Source organism: Panulirus ornatus, chromosome 45 (assembly GCF_036320965.1).
Source record: "Panulirus ornatus isolate Po-2019 chromosome 45, ASM3632096v1, whole genome shotgun sequence".
Lineage (NCBI taxonomy): Eukaryota > Metazoa > Arthropoda > Malacostraca > Decapoda > Palinuridae > Panulirus > Panulirus ornatus.
The window spans coordinates 9334702-9357201 of NC_092268.1; the positions used below are offsets into that span (position 1 = coordinate 9334702).

At 47.4% G+C, this 22500-nt stretch overlaps 1 protein-coding gene across 1 annotated transcript in view; it reads right to left on the reverse strand.

The window, feature by feature from the left end:
- LOC139762935 (glutamate receptor ionotropic, NMDA 2B-like) overlaps positions 1-22500 on the reverse strand; it is a 421764-nt gene that overhangs the window by 157128 nt on the left and 242136 nt on the right. Inside the window, exons 6-11 of the mRNA XM_071688232.1 lie at positions 21517-21758; positions 18256-18439; positions 15644-15776; positions 14179-14289; positions 4134-4249; positions 1913-2057 (exon numbers count right to left, since the gene is read on the reverse strand). Coding sequence (XP_071544333.1) covers positions 1913-2057; positions 4134-4249; positions 14179-14289; positions 15644-15776; positions 18256-18439; positions 21517-21758 — 931 coding nt within the window. The remainder of the gene's footprint in view (positions 1-1912; positions 2058-4133; positions 4250-14178; positions 14290-15643; positions 15777-18255; positions 18440-21516; positions 21759-22500) is intronic.

Below are 22500 nucleotides of genomic sequence, written 5' to 3' on the forward strand. Positions count from 1 at the left end.
TTTTTTTTTTTTTTTTTATACTTTGTCGCTGTCTCCCGCGTTTGCGAGGTAGCGCAAGGAAACAGACGAAAGAAATGGCCCAACCCCCCCCATACACATGTACATACACACGTCCACACACACAAATATACATACCTACACAGCTTTCCATGGTTTACCCCGGACGCTTCACATGCCTTGATTCAATCCACTGACAGCACGTCAACCCCTGTATACCACATCGCTCCAATTCACTCTATTCCTTGCCCTCCTTTCACCCTCCTGCATGTTCAGGCCCCGATCACACAAAATCTTTTTCACTCCATCTTTCCACCTCCAATTTGGTCTCCCTCTTCTCCTCGTTCCCTCCACCTCCGACACATATATCCTCTTGGTCAATCTTTCCTCACTCATTCTCTCCATGTGCCCAAACCATTTTAAAACACCCTCTTCTGCTCTCTCAACCACGCTCTTTTTATTTCCACACATCTCTCTTACCCTTACGTTACTTACTCGATCAAACCACCTCACACCACACATTGTCCTCAAACATCTCATTTCCAGCACATCCATCCTCCTGCGCACAACTCTATCCATAGCCCACGCCTCGCAACCATACAACATTGTTGGAACTACTATTCCTTCAAACATACCCATTTTTGCTTTCCGGGATAATGTTCTCGACTTCCACACATTTTTCAAGGCTCCCAAAATTTTCGCCCCCTCCCCCACCCTATGATCCACTTCCGCTTCCATGGTTCCATCCGCTGACAGATCCACTCCCAGATATCTAAAACACTTCACTTCCTCCAGTTTTTCACCATTCAAACTCACCTCCCAATTGACTTGACCCTCAACCCTACTGTACCTAATAACCTTGCTCTTATTCACATTTACTCTTAACTTTCTTCTTCCACACACTTTACCAAACTCCGTCACCAGCTTCTGCAGTTTCTCACATGAATCCGCCACCAGCGCTGTATCATCAGCGAACAACAACTGACTCACTTCCCAAGCTCTCTCATCCCCAACAGACTTCATACTTGCCCCTCTTTCCAAGACTCTTGCATTTACCTCCCTAACAACCCCATCCATAAACAAATTAAACAACCATGGAGACATCACACACCCCTGCCGCAAACCTACATTCACTGAGAACCAATCACTTTCCTCTCTTCCTACACGTACACATGCCTTACATCCTCGATAAAAACTTTTCACTGCTTCTAACAACTTGCCTCCCACACCATATATTCTTAATACCTTCCACAGAGCATCTCTATCAACTCTATCATATATATATATATATATATGTATATATATATATATATATATATATATATATATATATATATATATATATATATATGGAAACATTACATTGCTTTGTACTAATGTATATATTTTCCAATATGCGCCACAATGTTAATCTGTTCCTGGAGAATCATGTTAAATCTCGCAGGTCTTGTGTTAGTTAACATGACCCCGAATGAGAGCAATGCTGTTAACTTGGCCATTAAACCAAGCAGAGTCCTGACCTAACTTTCTTAACCACTGCACAGAACTTTGTTAGACCAACCTACTCGTCCCTCAACACAGCTCAATCACGAGAGAAAATAGCTAGTATAACATAGTTAACATAGCTCAGATACAACAGAGGTTAATTATGAGAGAAAACAGCTAATATAACATAGTTAACATAGCTCAGATACAACACAGGTTAATCATGTGAGAAAACAGCTAATATAACATAGTTAACATAGCTCAGATACAACAGAGGTTAATTATGAGAGAAAACAGCTAATATAACATAGTTAACATAGCTCAGATACAACACAGGTTAATTATGAGAGGACAGAGACAATGTACGAGTTAACCTAGCCAGATACAAGCGAGGGTTAACAATATAAGAGAACACATGGTGGTTACTCACATCTACAGTGCCCCACTTCCCATCCTCCACTCGGCTCAGTTCATATGAGAACCCCAGGTCGCTGGCGAACTTCTCCAGCAGGTCAATACAGAACCCGGAGCAACACATGGTGCTGGGGGCAGAGATGTTGCCACTACTACTGCTCCTGGGAGAGAGAGAGAGAGGGGGTTGTTATTCCATGTGTGGCGAGGTGGCGATGGGAATGGATGAAGGCAGACAGTATGAATTATGTACATGTGTATATATGTCTGTGTGTGTATATATATATGTGTACATTGAGATGTATAGGTATGTATATTTGCATGTGTGGACGTGTATGTATATACATGTGTATGGGGGTGGGTTGGGCCATTTCTTTCGTCTGTTTCCTTGCGCTACCTCGCTAACGCGGGAGACAGCGACAAAGTATAATAAATAAATAAAAATAATATATATATATATATATATATATATATATATATATATATATATATATATATATTTCTTTTTGCTTTGTCGCTGTCTCCCGCGTTTGCGAGGTAGCGCAAGGAAACAGACGAAAGAAATGGCCCAACCCACCCCCATACACATGTATATACATACGTCCACACACGCAAATATACATACCTACACAGCTTTCCATGGTTTACCCCAGACGCTTCACATGCCCTGATTCAATCCACTGACAGCACGTCAACCCCGGTATACCACATCGATCCAATTCATTCTATTACTTGCCCTCCTTTCACCCCCCTGCATGTTCAGGCCCCGATCACACAAAATCTTTTTCACTCCATCTTTCCACCTCCAATTTGGTCTCCCACTTCTCCTCGTTCCCTCCACCTCCGACACATATATCCTCTTGGTCAATCTTTCCTCACTCATTCTCTCCATGTGCCCAAACCATTTCAAAACACCCTCTTCTGCTCTCTCAACCACGCTCTTTTTATTTCCACACATCTCTCTTACCCTTACGTTACTTACTCCATCAAACCACCTCACACCACACATTGTCCTCAAACATCTCATTTCCAGCACATCCATCCTCCTGCGCACAACTCTATCCATAGCCCACGCCTCGCAACCATACAACATTGTTGGAACCACTATTCCTTCAAACATACCCATTTTTGCTTTCCGAGATAATGTTCTCGACTTCCACACATTCTTCAAGGCTCCTAGAATTTTCGCCCCCTCCCCCACCCTATGATCCACTTCCGCTTCCATGGTTCCATCCGCTGCCAGATCCACTCCAAGATATCTAAAACACTTTACTTCCTCCAGTTTTTCTCCATTCAAACTCACCTCCCAATTGACTTGACCCTCAACCCTACTGTACCTAATAACCTTGCTCTTATTCACATTTACTCTTAACTTTCTTCTTTCACACACTTTACTAAACTCAGTCACCAGCTTCTGCAGTTTCTCACATGAATCAGCCACCAGCGCTGTATCATCAGCGAACAACAACTGACTCACTTCCCAAGCTCTCTCATCCCCAACAGACTTCATACTTGCCCCTCTTTCCAAAACTCTTGTATTCACCTCCCTAACAACCCCATCCATAAACAAATTAAACAACCATGGAGACATCACACACCCCTGCCGCAAACCTACATTCACTGAGAACCAATCACTTTCCTCTCTTCCTACACGTACACATGCCTTACATCCTCGATAAAAACTTTTCACTGCTTCTAACAACTTGCCTCCCACACCATATATTCTTAAAACCTTCCACAGAGCATCTCTATCAACTCTATCATATGCCTTCTCCAGATCCATAAATGCTACATACAAATCCATTTGCTTTTCTAAGTATTTCTCACATACATTCTTCAAAGCAAACACCTGATCCACACATCCTCTACCACTTCTGAAACCACACTGCTCTTCCCCAATCTGATGCTCTGTACATGCCTATATATATATATATATATATATATATATATATATATATATATATATATATATATATATATATATATATATATATATACATATATTGTTAGTGGCCACAGTGGTGTTCTTAGTCTACTATATGCTATAAATCCCACGCGGAAAATGACACAGGATAAGTTGCCCAAGTGCACTTTCGTGTCATAATCATATCATCATGATCATGAGGGGAGATATAAGAATGAGACAGAAGAATGACTGTTCTACATGTTCTACCTCACTCTTGGGCAACTTACCGCGTCTCGTTTTCTTCCCACAACAGAAACAGGGGTAGCAGACTTACTCTCCGTTTTTCTTGGGTGGAATCTTGCAGATGACGCCCCTGTTGGCTGAACACTGTTTGGTGACGGGGTCAGCCGGGGCCAGGTTGATGTATGGTGGCTCCTCCAGGTAGACGATCTGCCCCGGGGTGAGAAACGGAGTTAGGAGGGCTACAACACACACACAGAAAACGTACTAAACAACACACACAGAAAACGTACTAAACAACACACACAGAAAACGTACTAAATAGAAATCTTCCTCCAACACAAGGTCCAGACTGAGCCAGCCATCACCTGCCAGAAGCAGGTTACCCGCACTTGATTTTCCAATTGACACAAGAACAGACCCAGACAAGTACAGCGCCAAGCCAGTCCAACCAGAATTACTGGACTGGAAGGAAAAAAGACAAGAGAAGAAAAAAACATTCAGCGATTCTCAAGGCTGGTCCCCCCCCCCTCCACTCGCCGGCGACCCACTTGAGGCTTAAAGTGAGAGGCGTCCTCGCATCCCGTTTTCTTCCTCGAGACTCTTTTCTGTTCCTTATTCTCTGTGTCTCTTTGTATGCTTTCTACGTTCACCTCTCTCTCTCTCTCTCTCTCTCTCTCTCTCTCTCTCTCTCTCTCTCTCTCTCTCTCTCTCTCTCTCTCACTCTCTCTCTCTCGTCTTCGACTTTACAAGGGGGAAAGGACAAGCCACGGGTCTGTCCAGCCACAGTGACCTCAGAGAGAGAGAGAGAGAGAGAGAGAGAGAGAGAGAGAGAGAGAGAGAGAGAGAGAGAGAGAGAGAGAGAGTCAGTGTGTCCTTCCTTCACCACTGTTCTCCCTCCTAGGGGCTAGGGCTAGGGCTAGGACGGGGTGCTGGGGGGAAGGGCGATCGTGTACAGCAAGTTAACCAGTGGATATTATCCAGAGGCTGAGGCTCTCCTGGGAAAAGAAGAGAAGGTCTTTGTTGGTTTTTTTTTCCCAGTTGGGTCGAGGGCAGGGAGGGCGGGTGTTGACACAAAGGCTTCTCGTGTCTTCATTAAACTTAATTACTTATTCTAATCCATCTATATTACTGCTTCTATATCATGGACCACGTATCTATACTCCTAATTACTTATTCTAATCCATCTATATTACTGCTTCTATACCATGGACCACGTATCTATACTCCTAATTACTTATTCTAATCCATCTATATTACTGCTTCTATATCATGGACCACGTATCTATACTCCTAATTACTTATTCTAATCCATCTATATTACTGCTTCTATATCATGGACCACGTAGCTATACTCCTAATTACTTATTCTAATCCATCTATATTACTGCTTCTATATCATGGAGCACGTATCTATACTCCTAATTACTTATTCTAATCCATCTATATTACTGCTTCTATATCATGGACCACGTATCTATACTCCTAATTACTTATTCTAATCCATCTATATTACTGCTTCTATATCATGGACCACGTATCTATACTCCTAATTACTTATTCTAATCCATCTATATTACTGCTTCTATATCATGGACCACGTATCTATACTCCTAATTACTTATTCTAATCCATCTATATTACTGCTTCTATATCATGGACCACGTATCTATACTCCTAATTACTTATTCTAATCCATCTATATTACTGCTTCTATATCATGGACCACGTATCTATACTCCTAATTACTTATTCTAATCCATCTATATTACTGCTTCTATATCATGGACCACGTATCTATACTCCTAATTACTTATTCTAATCCATCTATATTACTGCTTCTATATCATGGAGCACGTATCTATACTCCTAATTACTTATTCTAATCCATCTATATTACTGCTTCTATATCATGGAGCACGTATCTATACTCCTAATTACTTATTCTAATCCATCTATATTACTGCTTCTATATCATGGACCACGTATCTATACTCCTAATTACTTATTGTAATCCATCTATATTACTGCTTCTATATCATGGACCACGTATCTATACTCCTAATTACTTATTCTAATCCATCTATATTACTGCTTCTATATCATGGACCACGTATCTATACTCCTAATTACTTATTCTAATCCATCTATATTACTGCTTCTATATCATGGACCACGTATCTATACTCCTAATTACTTATTCTAATCCATCTATATTACTGCTTCTATATCATGGACCACGTATCTATACTCCTAATTACTTATTCTAATCCATCTATATTACTGCTTCTATATCATGGAGCACGTATCTATACTCCTAATTACTTATTCTAATCCATCTATATTACTGCTTCTATATCACGGACCACTTATCTATACTTCTAAATCTATGGCATGGGTCGAGTATATATCTATATTCTTATATCTATGTCGTAGGTCATGGATCTATCTATATCACTATTTCTGTCATGGATCATGTATCTATCTCACACAAGAACCATAACCTGCTCACACAAGAACCATAACCTGCTCACACAAGAACCATACCTGCTCACACAAGAACCATCATAATAACCTGCTCACACAAGAACCATAACCTGCTCACACAAGAACCATACCTGCTCACACAAGAACCATCATAATAACCTGCTCACACAAGAACCATAACCTGCTCACACAAGAACCATCATAATAACCTGCTCACACAAGAACCATCATAATAACCTGCTCACACAAGAACCATAACCTGCTCACACAAGAACCATCATAATAACCTGCTCACACAAGAACCATAACCTGCTCACACAAGAACCATAACCTGCTCACACAAGAACATACCTGCTCACACAAGAACCATCATAATAACCTGCTCACACAAGAACCATCATAATAACCTGCTCACACAAGAACCATCATAACCTGCTCACACAAGAACCATCATAATAACCTGCTCACACAAGAACCATCATAATAACCTGCTCACACAAGAACCATAACCTGCTCACACAAGAACCATAACCTGCTCACACAAGAACCATCATAATAACCTGCTCACACAAGAACCATAACCTGCTCACACAAGAACCATAACCTGCTCACACAAGAACCATAACCTGCTCACACAAGAACCATCATAATAACCTGCTCACACAAGAACCATACCTGCTCACACAAGAACCATCATAACCTGCTCACACAAGAACCATCATAATAACCTGCTCACACAAGAACCATAACCTGCTCACACAAGAACCATAATAACCTGCTCACACAAGAACCATAACCTGCTCACACAAGAACCATCATAATAACCTGCTCACACAAGAACCATCATAATAACCTGCTCACACAAGAACCATAACCTGCTCACACAAGAACCATAACCTGCTCACACAAGAACCATAACCTGCTCACACAAGAACCATCATAATAACCTGCTCACACAAGAACCATAACCTGCTCACACAAGAACCATCATCATAACCTGCTCACACAAGAACCATCATAATAACCTGCTCACACAAGAACCATCATAATAACCTGCTCACACAAGAACCATAACCTGCTCACACAAGAACCATCATAATAACCTGCTCACACAAGAACCATAACCTGCTCACACAAGAACCATAACCTGCTCACACAAGAACCATCATAATAACCTGCTCACACAAGAACCATCATAACCTGCTCACACAAGAACCATAACCTGCTCACACAAGAACCATCATAATAACCTGCTCACACAAGAACCTCATACCATAACCTGCTCACACAAGAACCATAACCTGCTCACACAAGAACCACATAATACCTGCTCACACAAGAACCATAACCTGCTCACACAAGAACCATAACCTGCTACACAAGGAACCATAACCTGCTCACACAAGAACCATCATAATAACCTGCTCACACAAGAACCATAACCTGCTCACGACAAGAACCATCATATAACCTGCTCACACAAGAACCATAACCTGCTCAACAAGACCATCATATAACCTGCTCACACAAGAACCAATGTCCAAATCATAAACCTGCTCACACAAGAACCATAACCTGCTCACACAAGAACCATAACCTGCTCACACAAGAACCATCATAATAACCTGCTCACACAAGAACCATCATAATAACCTGCTCACACAAGAACCATAACCTGCTCACACAAGAACCATCATAAAACCTGCTCACACAAGAACCATAACCTGCTCACACAAGAACCATAACTGCTCACACAAGAACCATCATAAAACTGCTCACACAGAACCATAACTGCTCACACAAGAACCATAACCTGCTCACACAAGAACACATATAACCTGCTCACACAAGAACCATCATAATAACCTCTCAACAAGAACCATAACCTGCTCACAAAGAACCATAACCTGCTCACACAAGAACCATAACCTGCTCACACAAGAATACCACAAAAATAACCTGCTCACACAAGAACCATCATAATAACCTGCTCACACAAGAACCATATCCTGCGCACACAGAACCATCATAAGTACCTGCTCACACCATACCTGAACCATCAGTACCATAACCTGCTCACACAAGAACCCATCCATAATAACCTGCTCTCACAAGAACCAGAACCTGCTCACACAAAACTCGATGATACCTGCTCACTCAAGTACCATAACCGGCTCACGACAGAACCATCAATAATAACCTGCTCACTACAAGAGAACCCATAGACCTGCTCACACAAGAACCATCATAAGTAACCTGCTCACACAAATCCATGCAAATAACCTGCTCACTACAAGAACCATAACCTGCTCACACAAGACCCAGAGACCTGCTCACACAAGAACCATAACCTGCTCACACAAGAACCTTCATAATAACCTGCTCACACAAGAACCATAATACCTGCTCACTACAAGAACCATAACCTGCTCACACAAGAACCATCATAATAACCGCTCACATAGCAAGAACCATAACCTGCTCACACAAGAACCATCATAATAACCTGCTCACACAAGAACCATCATAATAACCTGCTCACAACAAGAACCATAACCTGCCTCACACAAGAACCATCATAATAACCTGCTCACACAAGAACCATCATAATAACCTGCTCACACCCGAACCATCAAACCTGCTCACACAAGAACCATAACCTGCTCACACAAGCAACCATCTAATAACCTGCTCACACAAGAACCATAACCTGCTCACACAAGAACCATAACCTGCTTCACACAGAACCTAACCTGCTCACAAAAGAAACCATAGCTGCTCACACAATGAACATAACCTGTCTCACACATGAAACCTAACCTGCTCACACAAGAACCATAACTGCTCACACTAGAACATATCCTGTACACAAGAACCATCACCTGGCACACAAGAACATCATAATAACCTGCTCACACAAGAACCATAACCATGCTCACACAGACCATCATAATAACCTGCTCACACAAGAACCATATCCTGCTCACACAAGGAACCATCATAATAACCTGCTCACACAAGAACCATAACCTGCTCACACAATGAACCATCATTATAATCATGCTCACCACAGAACCATCATATAACCTGCTCACACAAGACCATAACCTTTCACACAAAAGACCATCATAATAACCTGCTCACACAAGAACCATCATAATAACCTGCTCACACAAGAACCATAACCTGCTCACACAAGAACCATCATAATAACCTGCTCACACAAGAACCATCATAATAACCTGCTCACACAAGAACCATAACCTGCTCACACAAGAACCATCATAATAACCTGCTCACACAAGAACCATCATATAACCTGCTCACACAAGAACCATAACCTGCTCACACAAGAACCATAACCTGCTCACACAAGAACCATAACCTGCTCACACAAGAACCATCATAATAACCTGCTCACACAAGAACCATAACCTGCTCACACAAGAACCATAACCTGCTCACACAAGAACCATCATAATAACCTGCTCACACAAGAACCATAACCTGCTCACACAAGAACCATAACCTGCTCACACAAGAACCATAACCTGCTCACACAAGAACCATCATAATAACCTGCTCACACAAGAACCATAACCTGCTCACACAAGAACCATAACCTGCTCACACAAGAACCATAACCTGCTCACACAAGAACCATCATAATAACCTGCTCACACAAGAACCATCATAATAACCTGCTCACACAAGAACCATCATAATAACCTGCTCACACAAGAACCATAACCTGCTCACACAAGAACCATCATAATAACCTGCTCACACAAGAACCATAACCTGCTCACACAAGAACCATCATAATAACCTGCTCACACAAGAACCATAACCTGCTCACACAAGAACCATCATAATAACCTGCTCACACAAGAACCATAACCTGCTCACACAAGAACCACTCACATGTGAGTCATCCTGGAGGGAGGGAGGGTACACACCCCTCCTTCCTAACTCACAATGTTCACACTCATATGAGTCACACCCCCCCCCCCGGGGGGACTACCCCCCCTCCCCCCCTTTACTTCCTCATGAGCTCAAAAGAGGCGCTCATGTGAGATGAGGGGTGGGGGGGGGGGCCCTCCAGCCACCTTAACTACAGGCAACGACCCCTCCCCCGACCCCCCCCCCCTCCTCTCACACGGGTCTTGCTAATTGCTCTGAGGCCAATTAGGGCCAGGTGACGACCGGGGTGTTAATGCAGGTGGTTCCCTAAAAGCCCCCCCCTCCCAGATGGTGGGAGCGGGGAGGGAAGGAAGCCAGATGGTGCTTCGGTAGGCTACAGAGGCCACAGCTGGGTGCTGGAGGGGTAGCCAGATGGTACTCTGGGAGTGTAGGGAGACCACAGGTGGTGTTGGGCGAGCCAGATGGTACTCTGGTAGCCTAAGGCAGGCCACAGATGGTACTGGGTTAGCCAGATGGTAGGTTTTCCGGTCACATTGAGGTCACAGGTGGTGCTGAGATAACTATAGCGTACTCTCAGTAGAAGACTACCACAGATGGTGCCAGAGGTATGCCAGATGGTACTCTGTGCCCCTGTTAGACCACAGATGGTGCCAGAGATATGCCAGATGGTACTCTGTGCCCCTGTTAGACCACAGATGGTGCCAGAGGTATGCCAGATGGTACTCTGTGCCCCTGTTAGACCACAGATGGTGCCAGGGGATACCAGATGGTACTCTGTGCCCCTGTTAGACCACAGATGGTGCCAGGGGATACCAGATGGCTCTGTACTTCCCTTGAGACAACAGATGGTGAGAAGATGAAGCCAGATGGCATTCTGGTAATCTCTGGGAGACCACAGATGGTATTCCTGCACACCTGGAAGCCACAGCTGGTGCTGGGTGTATGCCAGATGGTAATGTGTGACCCTTGGGACACCATCTGGCAGCCAGACAAATTACGTTGGTTTTTAAAATTCTTTTTTATCATAAAAACCAAATTACATTTTCTCTCATTCTTGGAATATGAACATGACTGTTGGAGAAACTTGGAAATATGATCATGACTGTTGGAGAAACTTGGAAATATGATCATGACTGTTGGAGAAACTTGGGAATATGAACATGACTGTTGGAGAAACTTGGGAATATGAACATGACTGTTGGAGAAACTTGGGAATATGATCATGACTGTTGGAGAAACTTGGAATATGAACATGACTGTTGGAGAAACTTGGGAATATGAACATGACTGTTGGAGAAACTTGGGAATATGAACATGACTGTTGGAGAAACTTGGAAATATGATCATGACTGTTGGAGAAACTTGGAATATGAACATGACTGTTGGAGAAACTTGGAAATATGAACATGACTGTTGGAGAAACTTGGAAATATGATCATGACTGTTGGAGAAACTTGGAATATGAACATGACTGTTGGAGAAACTTGGGAATATGATCATGACTGTTGGAGAAACTTGGGGAATATGATCATGACTGTTGGAGAAACTTGGAAATATGAACATGACTGTTGGAGAAACTTGGGAATATGAACATGACTGTTGGAGAAACTTGGAAATATGAACATGACCGTTGGAGAAACTTGGGAATATGATCATGACTGTTGGAGAAACTTGGGAATATGAACATGACTGTTGGAGAAACTTGGAAATATGAACATGACCGTTGGAGAAACTTGGAAATATGAACATGACCGTTGGAGAAACTTGGGAATATGAACATGAGTGTTGGAGAAACTTAAAAAATGCTGACGAAAGTGTTGGAGAAAGTCAATACCGAAAATAAGGACAAAAATATGAAGTGTCAATGTACAACTATATAAATCACGGACGATATAAACACATACATTTGGTCATGCGGTCCGTACGTAGGAATTATATCACCACGTACAGTGGTACAACGTACGTACATAAGGTTCAATATCACCACGTAGTGGTACAATTGGTCCGTACGTAAGGTTGAATATCACCACGTACAGTGGTACAATTCGTCCGTACGTACATAAGGTTCAATACCACCACGTACAGTGGTACAACGTACGTACATAAGGTTCAATATCACCACGTACAGTGGCACAATGTACGTACATAAGGTTCAATATCACCACGTACAGTGGTAAAACGTACGTACATACTCAGATCACGTACCACGTACGTACATAAGGTTCAATATCACCACGTACAGTGGTACAACGTACGTACATAAGGTTCAATATCACCACGTACAGTGGTACAATGTACGTACATAAGGTTCAATATCACCACGTACAGTGGTACAACGTACGTACATACTCAGATCACGTACCACGTACGTACATAAGGTTCAATATCACCACGTACAGTGGTACAACGTACGTACATAAGGTTCAATATCACCACGTACAGTGGTACTACGTACGTACATAAGGTTCAATATCACCACGTACAGTGGTACAACGTACGTACATAAGGTTCAATATCACCACGTACAGTGGCACAATGTACGTACATAAGGTTCAATATCACCACGTACAGTGGTACAACGTACGTACATACTCAGATCACGTACCACGTACGTACATAAGGTTCAATACCACCACGTACAGTGGTACAACGTACGTACATACTCAGATCACGTACCACGTACGTACATAAGGTTCAATATCACCACGTACAGTGGTACAACGTACGCACATACTCAGATCACGTACCACGTGCGTACATAAGGTTCAATATCACCACGTACAGTGGCACAACGTACGTACATACTCAGATCACGTACCACGTACGTACATAAGGTTCAATACCACCACGTACAGTGGTACAACGTACGTACATACTCAGATCACGTACCACGTACGTACATAAGGTTCAATATCACCACGTACAGTGGTACAACGTACGTACATAAGGTTCAATATCACCACGTACAGTGGTACAACGTACGTACATACTCAGATCACGTACCACGTACGTACATAAGGTTCAATATCACCACGTACAGTGGCACAACGTACGTACATACTCAGATCACGTACCACGTACGTACATAAGGTTCAATATCACCACGTACAGTGGTACAACGTACGTACATACTCAGATCACGTACCACGTGCGTACATAAGGTTCAATATCACCACGTACAGTGGCACAACGTACGTACATACTCAGATCACGTACCACGTACGTACATAAGGTTCAATACCACCACGTACAGTGGTACAACGTACGTACATACTCAGATCACGTACCACGTACGTACATAAGGTTCAATATCACCACGTACAGTGGTACAACGTACGTACATAAGGTTCATATCACCACGTACAGTGGTACAAACGTACGTACATACTCAGATCACGTACCACGTACGTACATAAGGTTCAATATCACCACGTACAGTGGCACAACGTACGTACATACTCAGATCACGTACCACGTACGTACATAAGGTTTAATATCACCACGTACAGTGGTACAACGTACGTACATACTCAGATCACGTACCACGTACGTACATAAGGTTCAATATCACCACGTACAGTGGTACAACGTACGTACATAAGGTTCAATATCACCACGTACAGTGGTACAACGTACGTACATACTCAGATCACGTACCACGTACGTACATAAGGTTCAATATCACCACGTACAGTGGCACAACGTACGTACATACTCAGATCACGTACCTTCAGATGGAACTTCTCCGGGACGCCCTGCGGGGGTACGTGTCCGTTGCCAGGCCACACGATGTCGTTCACGGACAGACCCTCGTCCTCCCATGAACGCCATACGCCAATCTAACGTCAGAGAGAAGACAAATATAAATGATCATCATTACGGCAGCCCATTTTCTATATTGCGACCAAAATGGCCATTTTCTTTCCCCCCCCCCCCGTTTTTTTTTGCCACTAGTCATTTTCTAGGTTATGACGGAAATCCATTTTCCCTCTATTATGACCACAGACCATTTTCTTTAACCCTACATATCTTTAAGAAGTAAAAAAGAGACATTCTACTTGGCAACCAATGACCATTTTCTTTAAGGGGTATCTTAGCTATCTCTACTTCAAAATATGATCACACTTGAATAGGGGGTCATCTGGGTGGGGGTTATTTACGACCTTGTCGCCAACTCTACCCCCCACTCATCAACTCCCCCTGCAACTCTACCCCCCCATTCAACCCCTGCAACTCTACCCCCCATTCAACCCCTGCAACTCTACCCCCCATTCAACCCCTGCAACTCTACCCCCCATTCAACACCTGCAACTCTATCCCCCCATTCAACTCCTGCAACTCTAACCCCCCATTCAACCCCTGCAACTCTAACCCCCCATTCAACCCCTGCAACTCTAACCCCCCCATTCAACCCCTGTAACTCTACCCCCCATTCAACCCCTGCAACTCTACCCCCCCCATTCAACCCCTGCAACTCTACCCCCCATTCAACCCCTGCAACTCTACCCCCCATTCAACCCCTTCAACTCTACCCCCCCATTCAACCCCTGCAACTCTACCCCCCCATTCAACCCCTGCAACTCTACCCCCCCATTTAACCCCTGCAACTCTACCCCCCATTCAACCCCTGCAACTCTACCCCCCCATTCAACCCCTGCAACTCTAACCCCCCATTCAACCCCTGCAACTCTAACCCCCCATTCAACCCCTGCAACTCTACCCCCCATTCAACCCCTGCAACTCTACCCCCTCCCCCAATGCAACTCACCTCCTCCCATATAACTCTACCCCCCCATTCAACCCCTGCAACTCTAACCCCCCATTCAACCCCTGCAACTCTACCCCCCAGTCAACCCCTGCAACTCTACCCCCTCCCCCAATGCAACTCACCTCCTCCCATATAACTCTACCCCCCCATTCAACCCCTGCAACTCTACCCCCCTCATTCAACCCCTGCAACTCTACCCCCCCATTCAACCCCTGCAACTCTACCCCCCCATTCAACCCCTGCAACTCTACCCCCTCCCCCAATGCAACTCACCTCCTCCCATATAACTCTACCCCCCCATTCAACCCCTGCAACTCTAACCCCCCATTCAACCCCTGCAACTCTAACCCCTCCCTCCCCCCATGCAACTCTACCCCCGCCTCCCTCCCCCCATGCAACTCACCTCCTCCCCCCATGCAACTCACCTCCTCCCATATCTTGTTGTTGGAGGTTCCCTCCCTCAAATTAACGATCTTCAACTCCACGTCCTTCCTTGTGCCGTCAGAGTTGAAGGAGAGGGTTGCTGACTGACGGGGGATGCTGACGTCACGCAGGTGTCTGGGGGGGGAGGATAACAGGCTAGGGCTAGAGTGGTCGTCATGAGAAAGAGGTCGTGCATGATAATGAGGCCACTAAACTATCATATATATATATATATATATATATATATATATATATATATATATATATATATATATATATATATATATATATTTTTGCTTTGTCGCTGTCTCCCGCGTTTGCGAGGTAGCGCAAGGAAACAGACGAAAGAAATGGCCCAACCCCCCCCCATACACATGTATATACATACGTCCACACACGCAAATATACATACCTACACAGCTTTCCATGGTTTACCCCAGACGCTTCACATGCCTTGATTCAATCCACTGACAGCACGTCAACCCCGGTATACCACATCGCTCCAATTCACTCTATTCCTTGCCCTCCTTTCACCCTCCTGCATGTTCAGGCCCCGATCACTCAAAATCTTTTTCACTCCATCTTTCCACCTCCAATTTGGTCTCCCTCTTCTCCTCGTTCCCTCCACCTCCGACACATATATCCTCTTGGTCAATCTTTCCTCACTCATTCTCTCCATGTGCCCAAACCATTTCAAAACACCCTCTTCTGCTCTCTCAACCACGCTCTTTTTATTTCCACACATCTCTCTTACCCTTACGTTACTTACTCGATCAAACCACCTCACACCACACATTGTCCTCAAACATCTCATTTCCAGCACATCCATCCTCCTGCGCACAACTCTATCCATAGCCCACGCCTCGCAACCATACAACATTGTTGGAACCACTATTCCTTCAAACATACCCATTTTTGCTTTCCGAGATAATGTTCTCGACTTATATATATATATATATATATATATATATATATATATATATATATATATATATATATATATATATATATATATAAACACAGACAGATGTATCCGTGTAGTGTCAGTTCGTACAGGGAGGTGTAGCAAGATCATCACTACAGTATAAACCCAAGATTGTACAGGCATGACAGTGGCTCAGTGTGACGGTAAGAAACCTGCCCCTGTATCTGTCTGAAGATAATGTGGCCACAATCCTACAGGTTCCTGTACACCTTACCTGTATATCTACAGGTTCCTGTACACCTTACCTGTATATCTACAGTGGATGGAGAACCTACACCTACAGGTGGTACCAAGGAGAAGTGGGGGACTAGATTACCTGTAGATGCTGGTGTCTGGGTCGTACCTCACCTGTAGAAGGTCGTGCCTGTCTCACCTGTAGAAGGTCGTGCCCTGGGTCATGCCTGCCTCACCTGTAGAAGGTCGTGCCTGCCTCACCTGTAGAAGGTCGTGCCCTGGGTCGTGCCTGTCTCACCTGTAGAAGGTCGTGCCTACCTCACCTGTAAAAGGTCGTGCCTGCCTCACCTGTAGAAGGTCGTGCCTACCTCACCTGTAGAAGGTCGTGTCTGCCTCACCTGTAGAAGGTCGTGCCCTGGGTCGTGCCTACCTCACCTGTAGAAGGTCGTGCATGCCTCACCTGTAGAAGGTCGTGCCTGCCTCACCTGTAGAAGGTCGTGCGTGCCTCACCTGTAGAAGGTCGTGCCTACCTCACCTGTAGAAGGTCGTGCCTGCCTCACCTGTAGAAGGTCGTGCGTGTCTCACCTGTAGAGGGTCGTGCCTGCCTCACCTGTAGAAGGTCGTGCCTGCCTCACCTGTAGAAGGTCGTGCCCAGGGTCGTGCCTGTCTCACCTGTAGAAGGTCGTGCCTACCTCACTTGTAGAAGGTCGTGCCTGCCTCACCTGTAGAAGGTCGTGCCCAGGGTCGTGCCTGTCTCACCTGTAGAAGGTCGTGCCTACCTCACCTGTAGAAGGTCGTGCCTGTCTCACCTGTAGAAGGTCGTGCCTACCTCACCTGTAGAAGGTCGTGCGTGTCTCACCTGTAGAAGGTCGTGCCTGCCTCACCTGTAGAAGGTCGTGCCCTGGGTCGTGCCTGCCTCACCTGTAGAAGGTCGTGCCTGCCTCACCTGTAGAAGGTCGTGCCTGCCTCACCTGTAGAAGGTCGTGCCCTGGGTCGTGCCTGTCTCACCTGTAGAAGGTCGTGCCTACCTCACCTGTAAAAGGTCGTGCCTGCCTCACCTGTAGAAGGTCGTGCCTGCCTCACCTGTAGAAGGTCGTGCCTGCCTCACCTGTAGAAGGTCGTGCGTGCCCTGGGTCGTGCCTGCCTCACCTGTAGAAGGTCGTGCCCAGGGTCGTGCCTGTCTCACCTGTAGAAGGTCGTGCCTACCTCACTTGTAGAAGGTCGTGCCTGCCTCACCTGTAGAAGGTCGTGCCTGCCTCACCTGTAGAAGGTCGTGCCTACCTCACCTGTAGAAGGTCGTGCCTGCCTCACCTGTAGAAGGTCGTGCGTGCCCTGGGTCGTGCCTGCCTCACCTGTAGAAGGTCGTGCCCAGGGTCGTGCCTGTCTCACCTGTAGAAGGTCGTGCCTGCCTCACCTGTAGAAGGTCGTGCGTGCCCTGGGTCGTGCCTGCCTCACCTGTAGAAGGTCGTGCCCAGGGACCACTTGGAGTTCCTGTGGTCGTTGCAGGAGAGTCGTGGGTTGAGGTCGTCCGGTGTGAAGCGGGTCTGGTTCACAAACTCTTCGATGGCGTACGCGAACACCTCCACCGCTGTCGGGATGCTGGCTTTCAAACTCTCCAATGACGTATCGAAGTGCACGCCTGCAAGCAAGGCCAGGCGCTACTACTGACGGCCAGGGAAACGGAGATCGACATATCTAATGACACAGGGAGATGACCTTACATGACCCCCACGTACCCCACCAGACAGAGGTCATCTCGCTCGTCTTGTGGCGGATATACTGAAGAAAAGATCACTATCTATCTATCCATCTACCTATCTATCCATCTACCTATCTATCCATCTATCAATCTATCTATCCATCTATCAATCTATCCACCTATCAATCTATCCATCTATCAATCTATCCACCTATCCATCTATCAATCTACCTATCTATCCATCTATCAATCTATCCATCTATCAATCTATCCACCTATCTATCTATCACTGCACTCGCTTAGACTAGACGCGATGGGGCAATATGTCATATCTCCAGTGACCTTTGACCTCCTTGACCTTATCTCGTGACCTTTGACCTCTGGTTCATATTCATGACTCCATAACTAACCCCCCCCCCTCAACCCCCACAAACACACACACTGACCCCAGTGGTGTGTGGGGCATGACCCCAGTGGTGTGTGGGGCAAGCATGACCCCAGTGGTGTGTGGGGCAAGCATGACCCCAGTGGTGTGTGGGGCAAGCATGACCCCAGTGGTGTGTGGGGCAAGCATGACCCCAGTGGTGTGTGGGGCATGACCCAGTGGTGTGTGGGGCAAGCATGACCCCAGTGGTGTGTGGGGCAAGCATGACCCCAGTGGTGTGTGGGGCATGACCCAGTGGTGTGTGGGGCAAGCATGACCCCAGTGGTGTGTGGGGCAAGCATGACCCCAGTGGTGTGTGGGGCAAGCATGACCCCAGTGGTGTGTGGGGCAAGCATGACCCCAGTGATGTGTGGGGCAAGCATGACCCCAGTGGTGTGTGGGGCATGCATGACCCCAGTGGTGTGTGGGGCAAGCATGACCCCAGTGGTGTGTGGGGCAAGCATGACCCCAGTGGTGTGTGGGGCAAGCATGACCACAGTGGTGTGTGGGGCAAGCATGACCCCAGTGGTGTGTGGGGCATGCATGACCCCAGTGGTGTGTGGGGCAAGCATGACCCCAGTGGTGTGTGGGGCAAGCATGACCACAGTGGTGTGTGGGGCAAGCATGACCCCAGTGGTGTGTGGGGCAAGCATGACCCCAGTGGTGTGTGGGGCAAGCATGACCCCAGTGGTGTGTGGGGCAAGCATGACCCCAGTGGTGTGTGGGGCAAGCATGACCCCAGTGGTGTGTGGGGCAAGCATGACCCCAGTGGTGTGTGGGGCAAGCATGACCACAGTGGTGCGTGGGGCAAGCATGACCCCAGTGGTGTGTGGGGCAAGCATGACCCCAGTGGTGTGTGGGGCAAGCATGGCCCCAGTGGTGTGTGGGGCAAGCATGACCCCAGTGGTGTGTGGGGCAAGCATGACCCCAGTGATGTGTGGGGCAAGCATGACCCCAGTGGTGTGTGGGGCAAGCATGACCCCAGTGGTGTGTGGGGCATGACCCCAGTGGTGTGTGGGGCAAGCATGACCCCAGTGGTGTGTGGGGCAAGCATGACCCCAGTGGTGTGTGGGGCAAGCATGACCCCAGTGGTGTGTGGGGCAAGCATGACCCCAGTGATGTGTGGGGCAAGCATGACCCCAGTGGTGTGTGGGGCAAGCATGACCCCAGTGGTGTGTGGGGCATGACCCCAGTGGTGTGGGGCAAGCATGACCCCAGTGGTGTGTGGGGCAAGCATGACCCCAGTGGTGTGGGGCAAGCATGACCCCAGTGGTATGTGGGGCAAGCATGACCCCAGTGGTGTGTGGGGCAAGCATGACCCCAGTGGTGTGTGGGGCAAGCATGACCCCAGTGGTGTGTGGGGCAAGCATGACCCCAGTGGTGTGGGGCATGACCCCAGTGGTGTGTGGGGCAAGCATGACCCCAGTGGTGTGTGGGGTAAGCATGACCCCAGTGGTGTGGGGCAAGCATGACCCCAGTGGTATGTGGGGCAAGCATGACCCCAGTGGTGTGTGGGGCAAGCATGACCCCAGTGGTGTGGGGCAAGCATGACCCCAGTGGTGTGTGGGGCAAGCATGGCCCCAGTGGTGTGTGGGGCAAGCATGACCCCAGTGGTGTGTGGGGCATGACCCCAGTGGTGTGTGGGGCAAGCATGACCCCAGTGGTGTGGGGCAAGCATGACCCCAGTGGTATGTGGGGCAAGCATGACCCCAGTGGTGTGTGGGGCAAGCATGACCCCAGTGGTGTGTGGGGCATGACCCCAGTGGTGTGTGGGGCAAGCATGACCCCAGTGGTGTGTGGGGCAAGCATGACCCCAGTGGTGTGTGGGGCACGCATGACCCCAGTGGTGTGTGGGGCAAGCATGACCCCAGTGGTGTGTGGGGCAAGCATGACCCCAGTGGTGTGTGGGGCAAGCATGACCCCAGTGGTGTGTGGGGCAAGCATGACCCCAGTGGTGTGTGGGGCAAGCATGACCCCAGTGGTGTGTGGGGCAAGCATGACCCCAGTGATGTGTGGGGCAAGCATGACCCCAGTGGTGTGTGGGGCAAGCATGACCCCAGTGGTGTGTGGGGCATGACCCCAGTGGTGTGTGGGGCAAGCATGACCCCAGTGGTGTGGGGCAAGCATGACCCCAGTGGTATGTGGGGCAAGCATGACCCCAGTGGTGTGTGGGGCAAGCATGACCCCAGTGGTGTGTGGGGCATGACCCCAGTGGTGTGTGGGGCAAGCATGACCCCAGTGGTGTGTGGGGCAAGCATGACCCCAGTGGTGTGTGGGGCATGACCCCAGTGGTGTGTGGGGCAAGCATGACCCCAGTGGTGTGTGGGGCAAGCATGACCCCAGTGGTGTGTGGGGCAAGCATGACCCCAGTGGTGTGTGGGGCAAGCATGACCCCAGTGGTGTGTGGGGCAAGCATGACCCCAGTGGTGTGTGGGGCAAGCATGACCCCAGTGGTGTGTGGGGCAAGCATGACCCCAGTGGTGTGTGGGGCAAGCATGACCCCAGTGGTGTGTGGGGCAAGCATGACCCCAGTGGTGTGTGGGGCAAGCATGACCCCAGTGGTGTGTGGGGCAAGCATGACCCCCGTACTCACCCAACATGCCTACAGGGAGCTCGTTGGCCACTGCTATGCCTTCGGCTCTATCCCCCACCACAGACTGGGTGACTATCCATATATAGTTCTTGTCCACGAGCCCCAACATGGCGGCTTCCTTCATGATGGCAGTGGCTTCGTCTCTGGTGGAGTAGAGCAATATGATCCGCGCCTCAGACGTCTTCAAGCGAAGTAGCGAACTTCTGGGGTTGTCCACTATGATGGTGTCTATAATGATGAACCTGTGAGGGAGAGAAGGAGGCAGAACTATGAGGGAGAGAGGGAGAACTGTGAGGGAGGTAGAACTGTGAGGGAGAGAGAGAGAACTGTGAGGGAGGTAGAACTGTGAGGGAGAGAGAGAGGCAGAACTGTGAGGGAGGTAGAACTGTGAGGGAGAGAGAGAGAACTGTGAGGGAGGTAGAACTGTGAGGGAGAGAGAGAGGCAGAACTGTGAGGGAGAGAGAACTGTGAGGGAGAGAGAACTATGAGGGAGGGAGGGAGGCAGAACTGTGAGGGAGAGAGAACTGTGAGGGAGGGAGGCAGAACTGTGAGGGAGGGAGGCAGAACTGTGAGGGAGAGAGAACTGTGAGGGAGAGAGAACTGTGAGGGAGGGAGGCAGAACTGTGAGGGAGAGAGAACTGTGAGGGAGGGAGGAAGAACTGTGAGGGAGGTAGAACTGTGAGGGAGAGAGGGAGAACTGTGAGGGAGAGAGAACTGTGAGGGAGAGAGAACTGTGAGGGAGGGAGGGAGGCAGAACTGTGAGGGAGAGAGAACTGTGAGGGAGGGAGGGAGGCAGAACTGTGAGGGAGGGAGGGAGAACTGTGAGGGAGGGAGGGAGGCAACTCTGTGAGGGAGGGAGGGAGAACTGTGAGGGAGGGAGGCAGAACTGTGAGGGAGAGAGAACTGTGAGGGAGGGAGGGAGGCAGAACTGTGAGGGAGAGAGAACTGTGAGGGAGGGAGGGAGGCAGAACTGTGAGGGAGGGA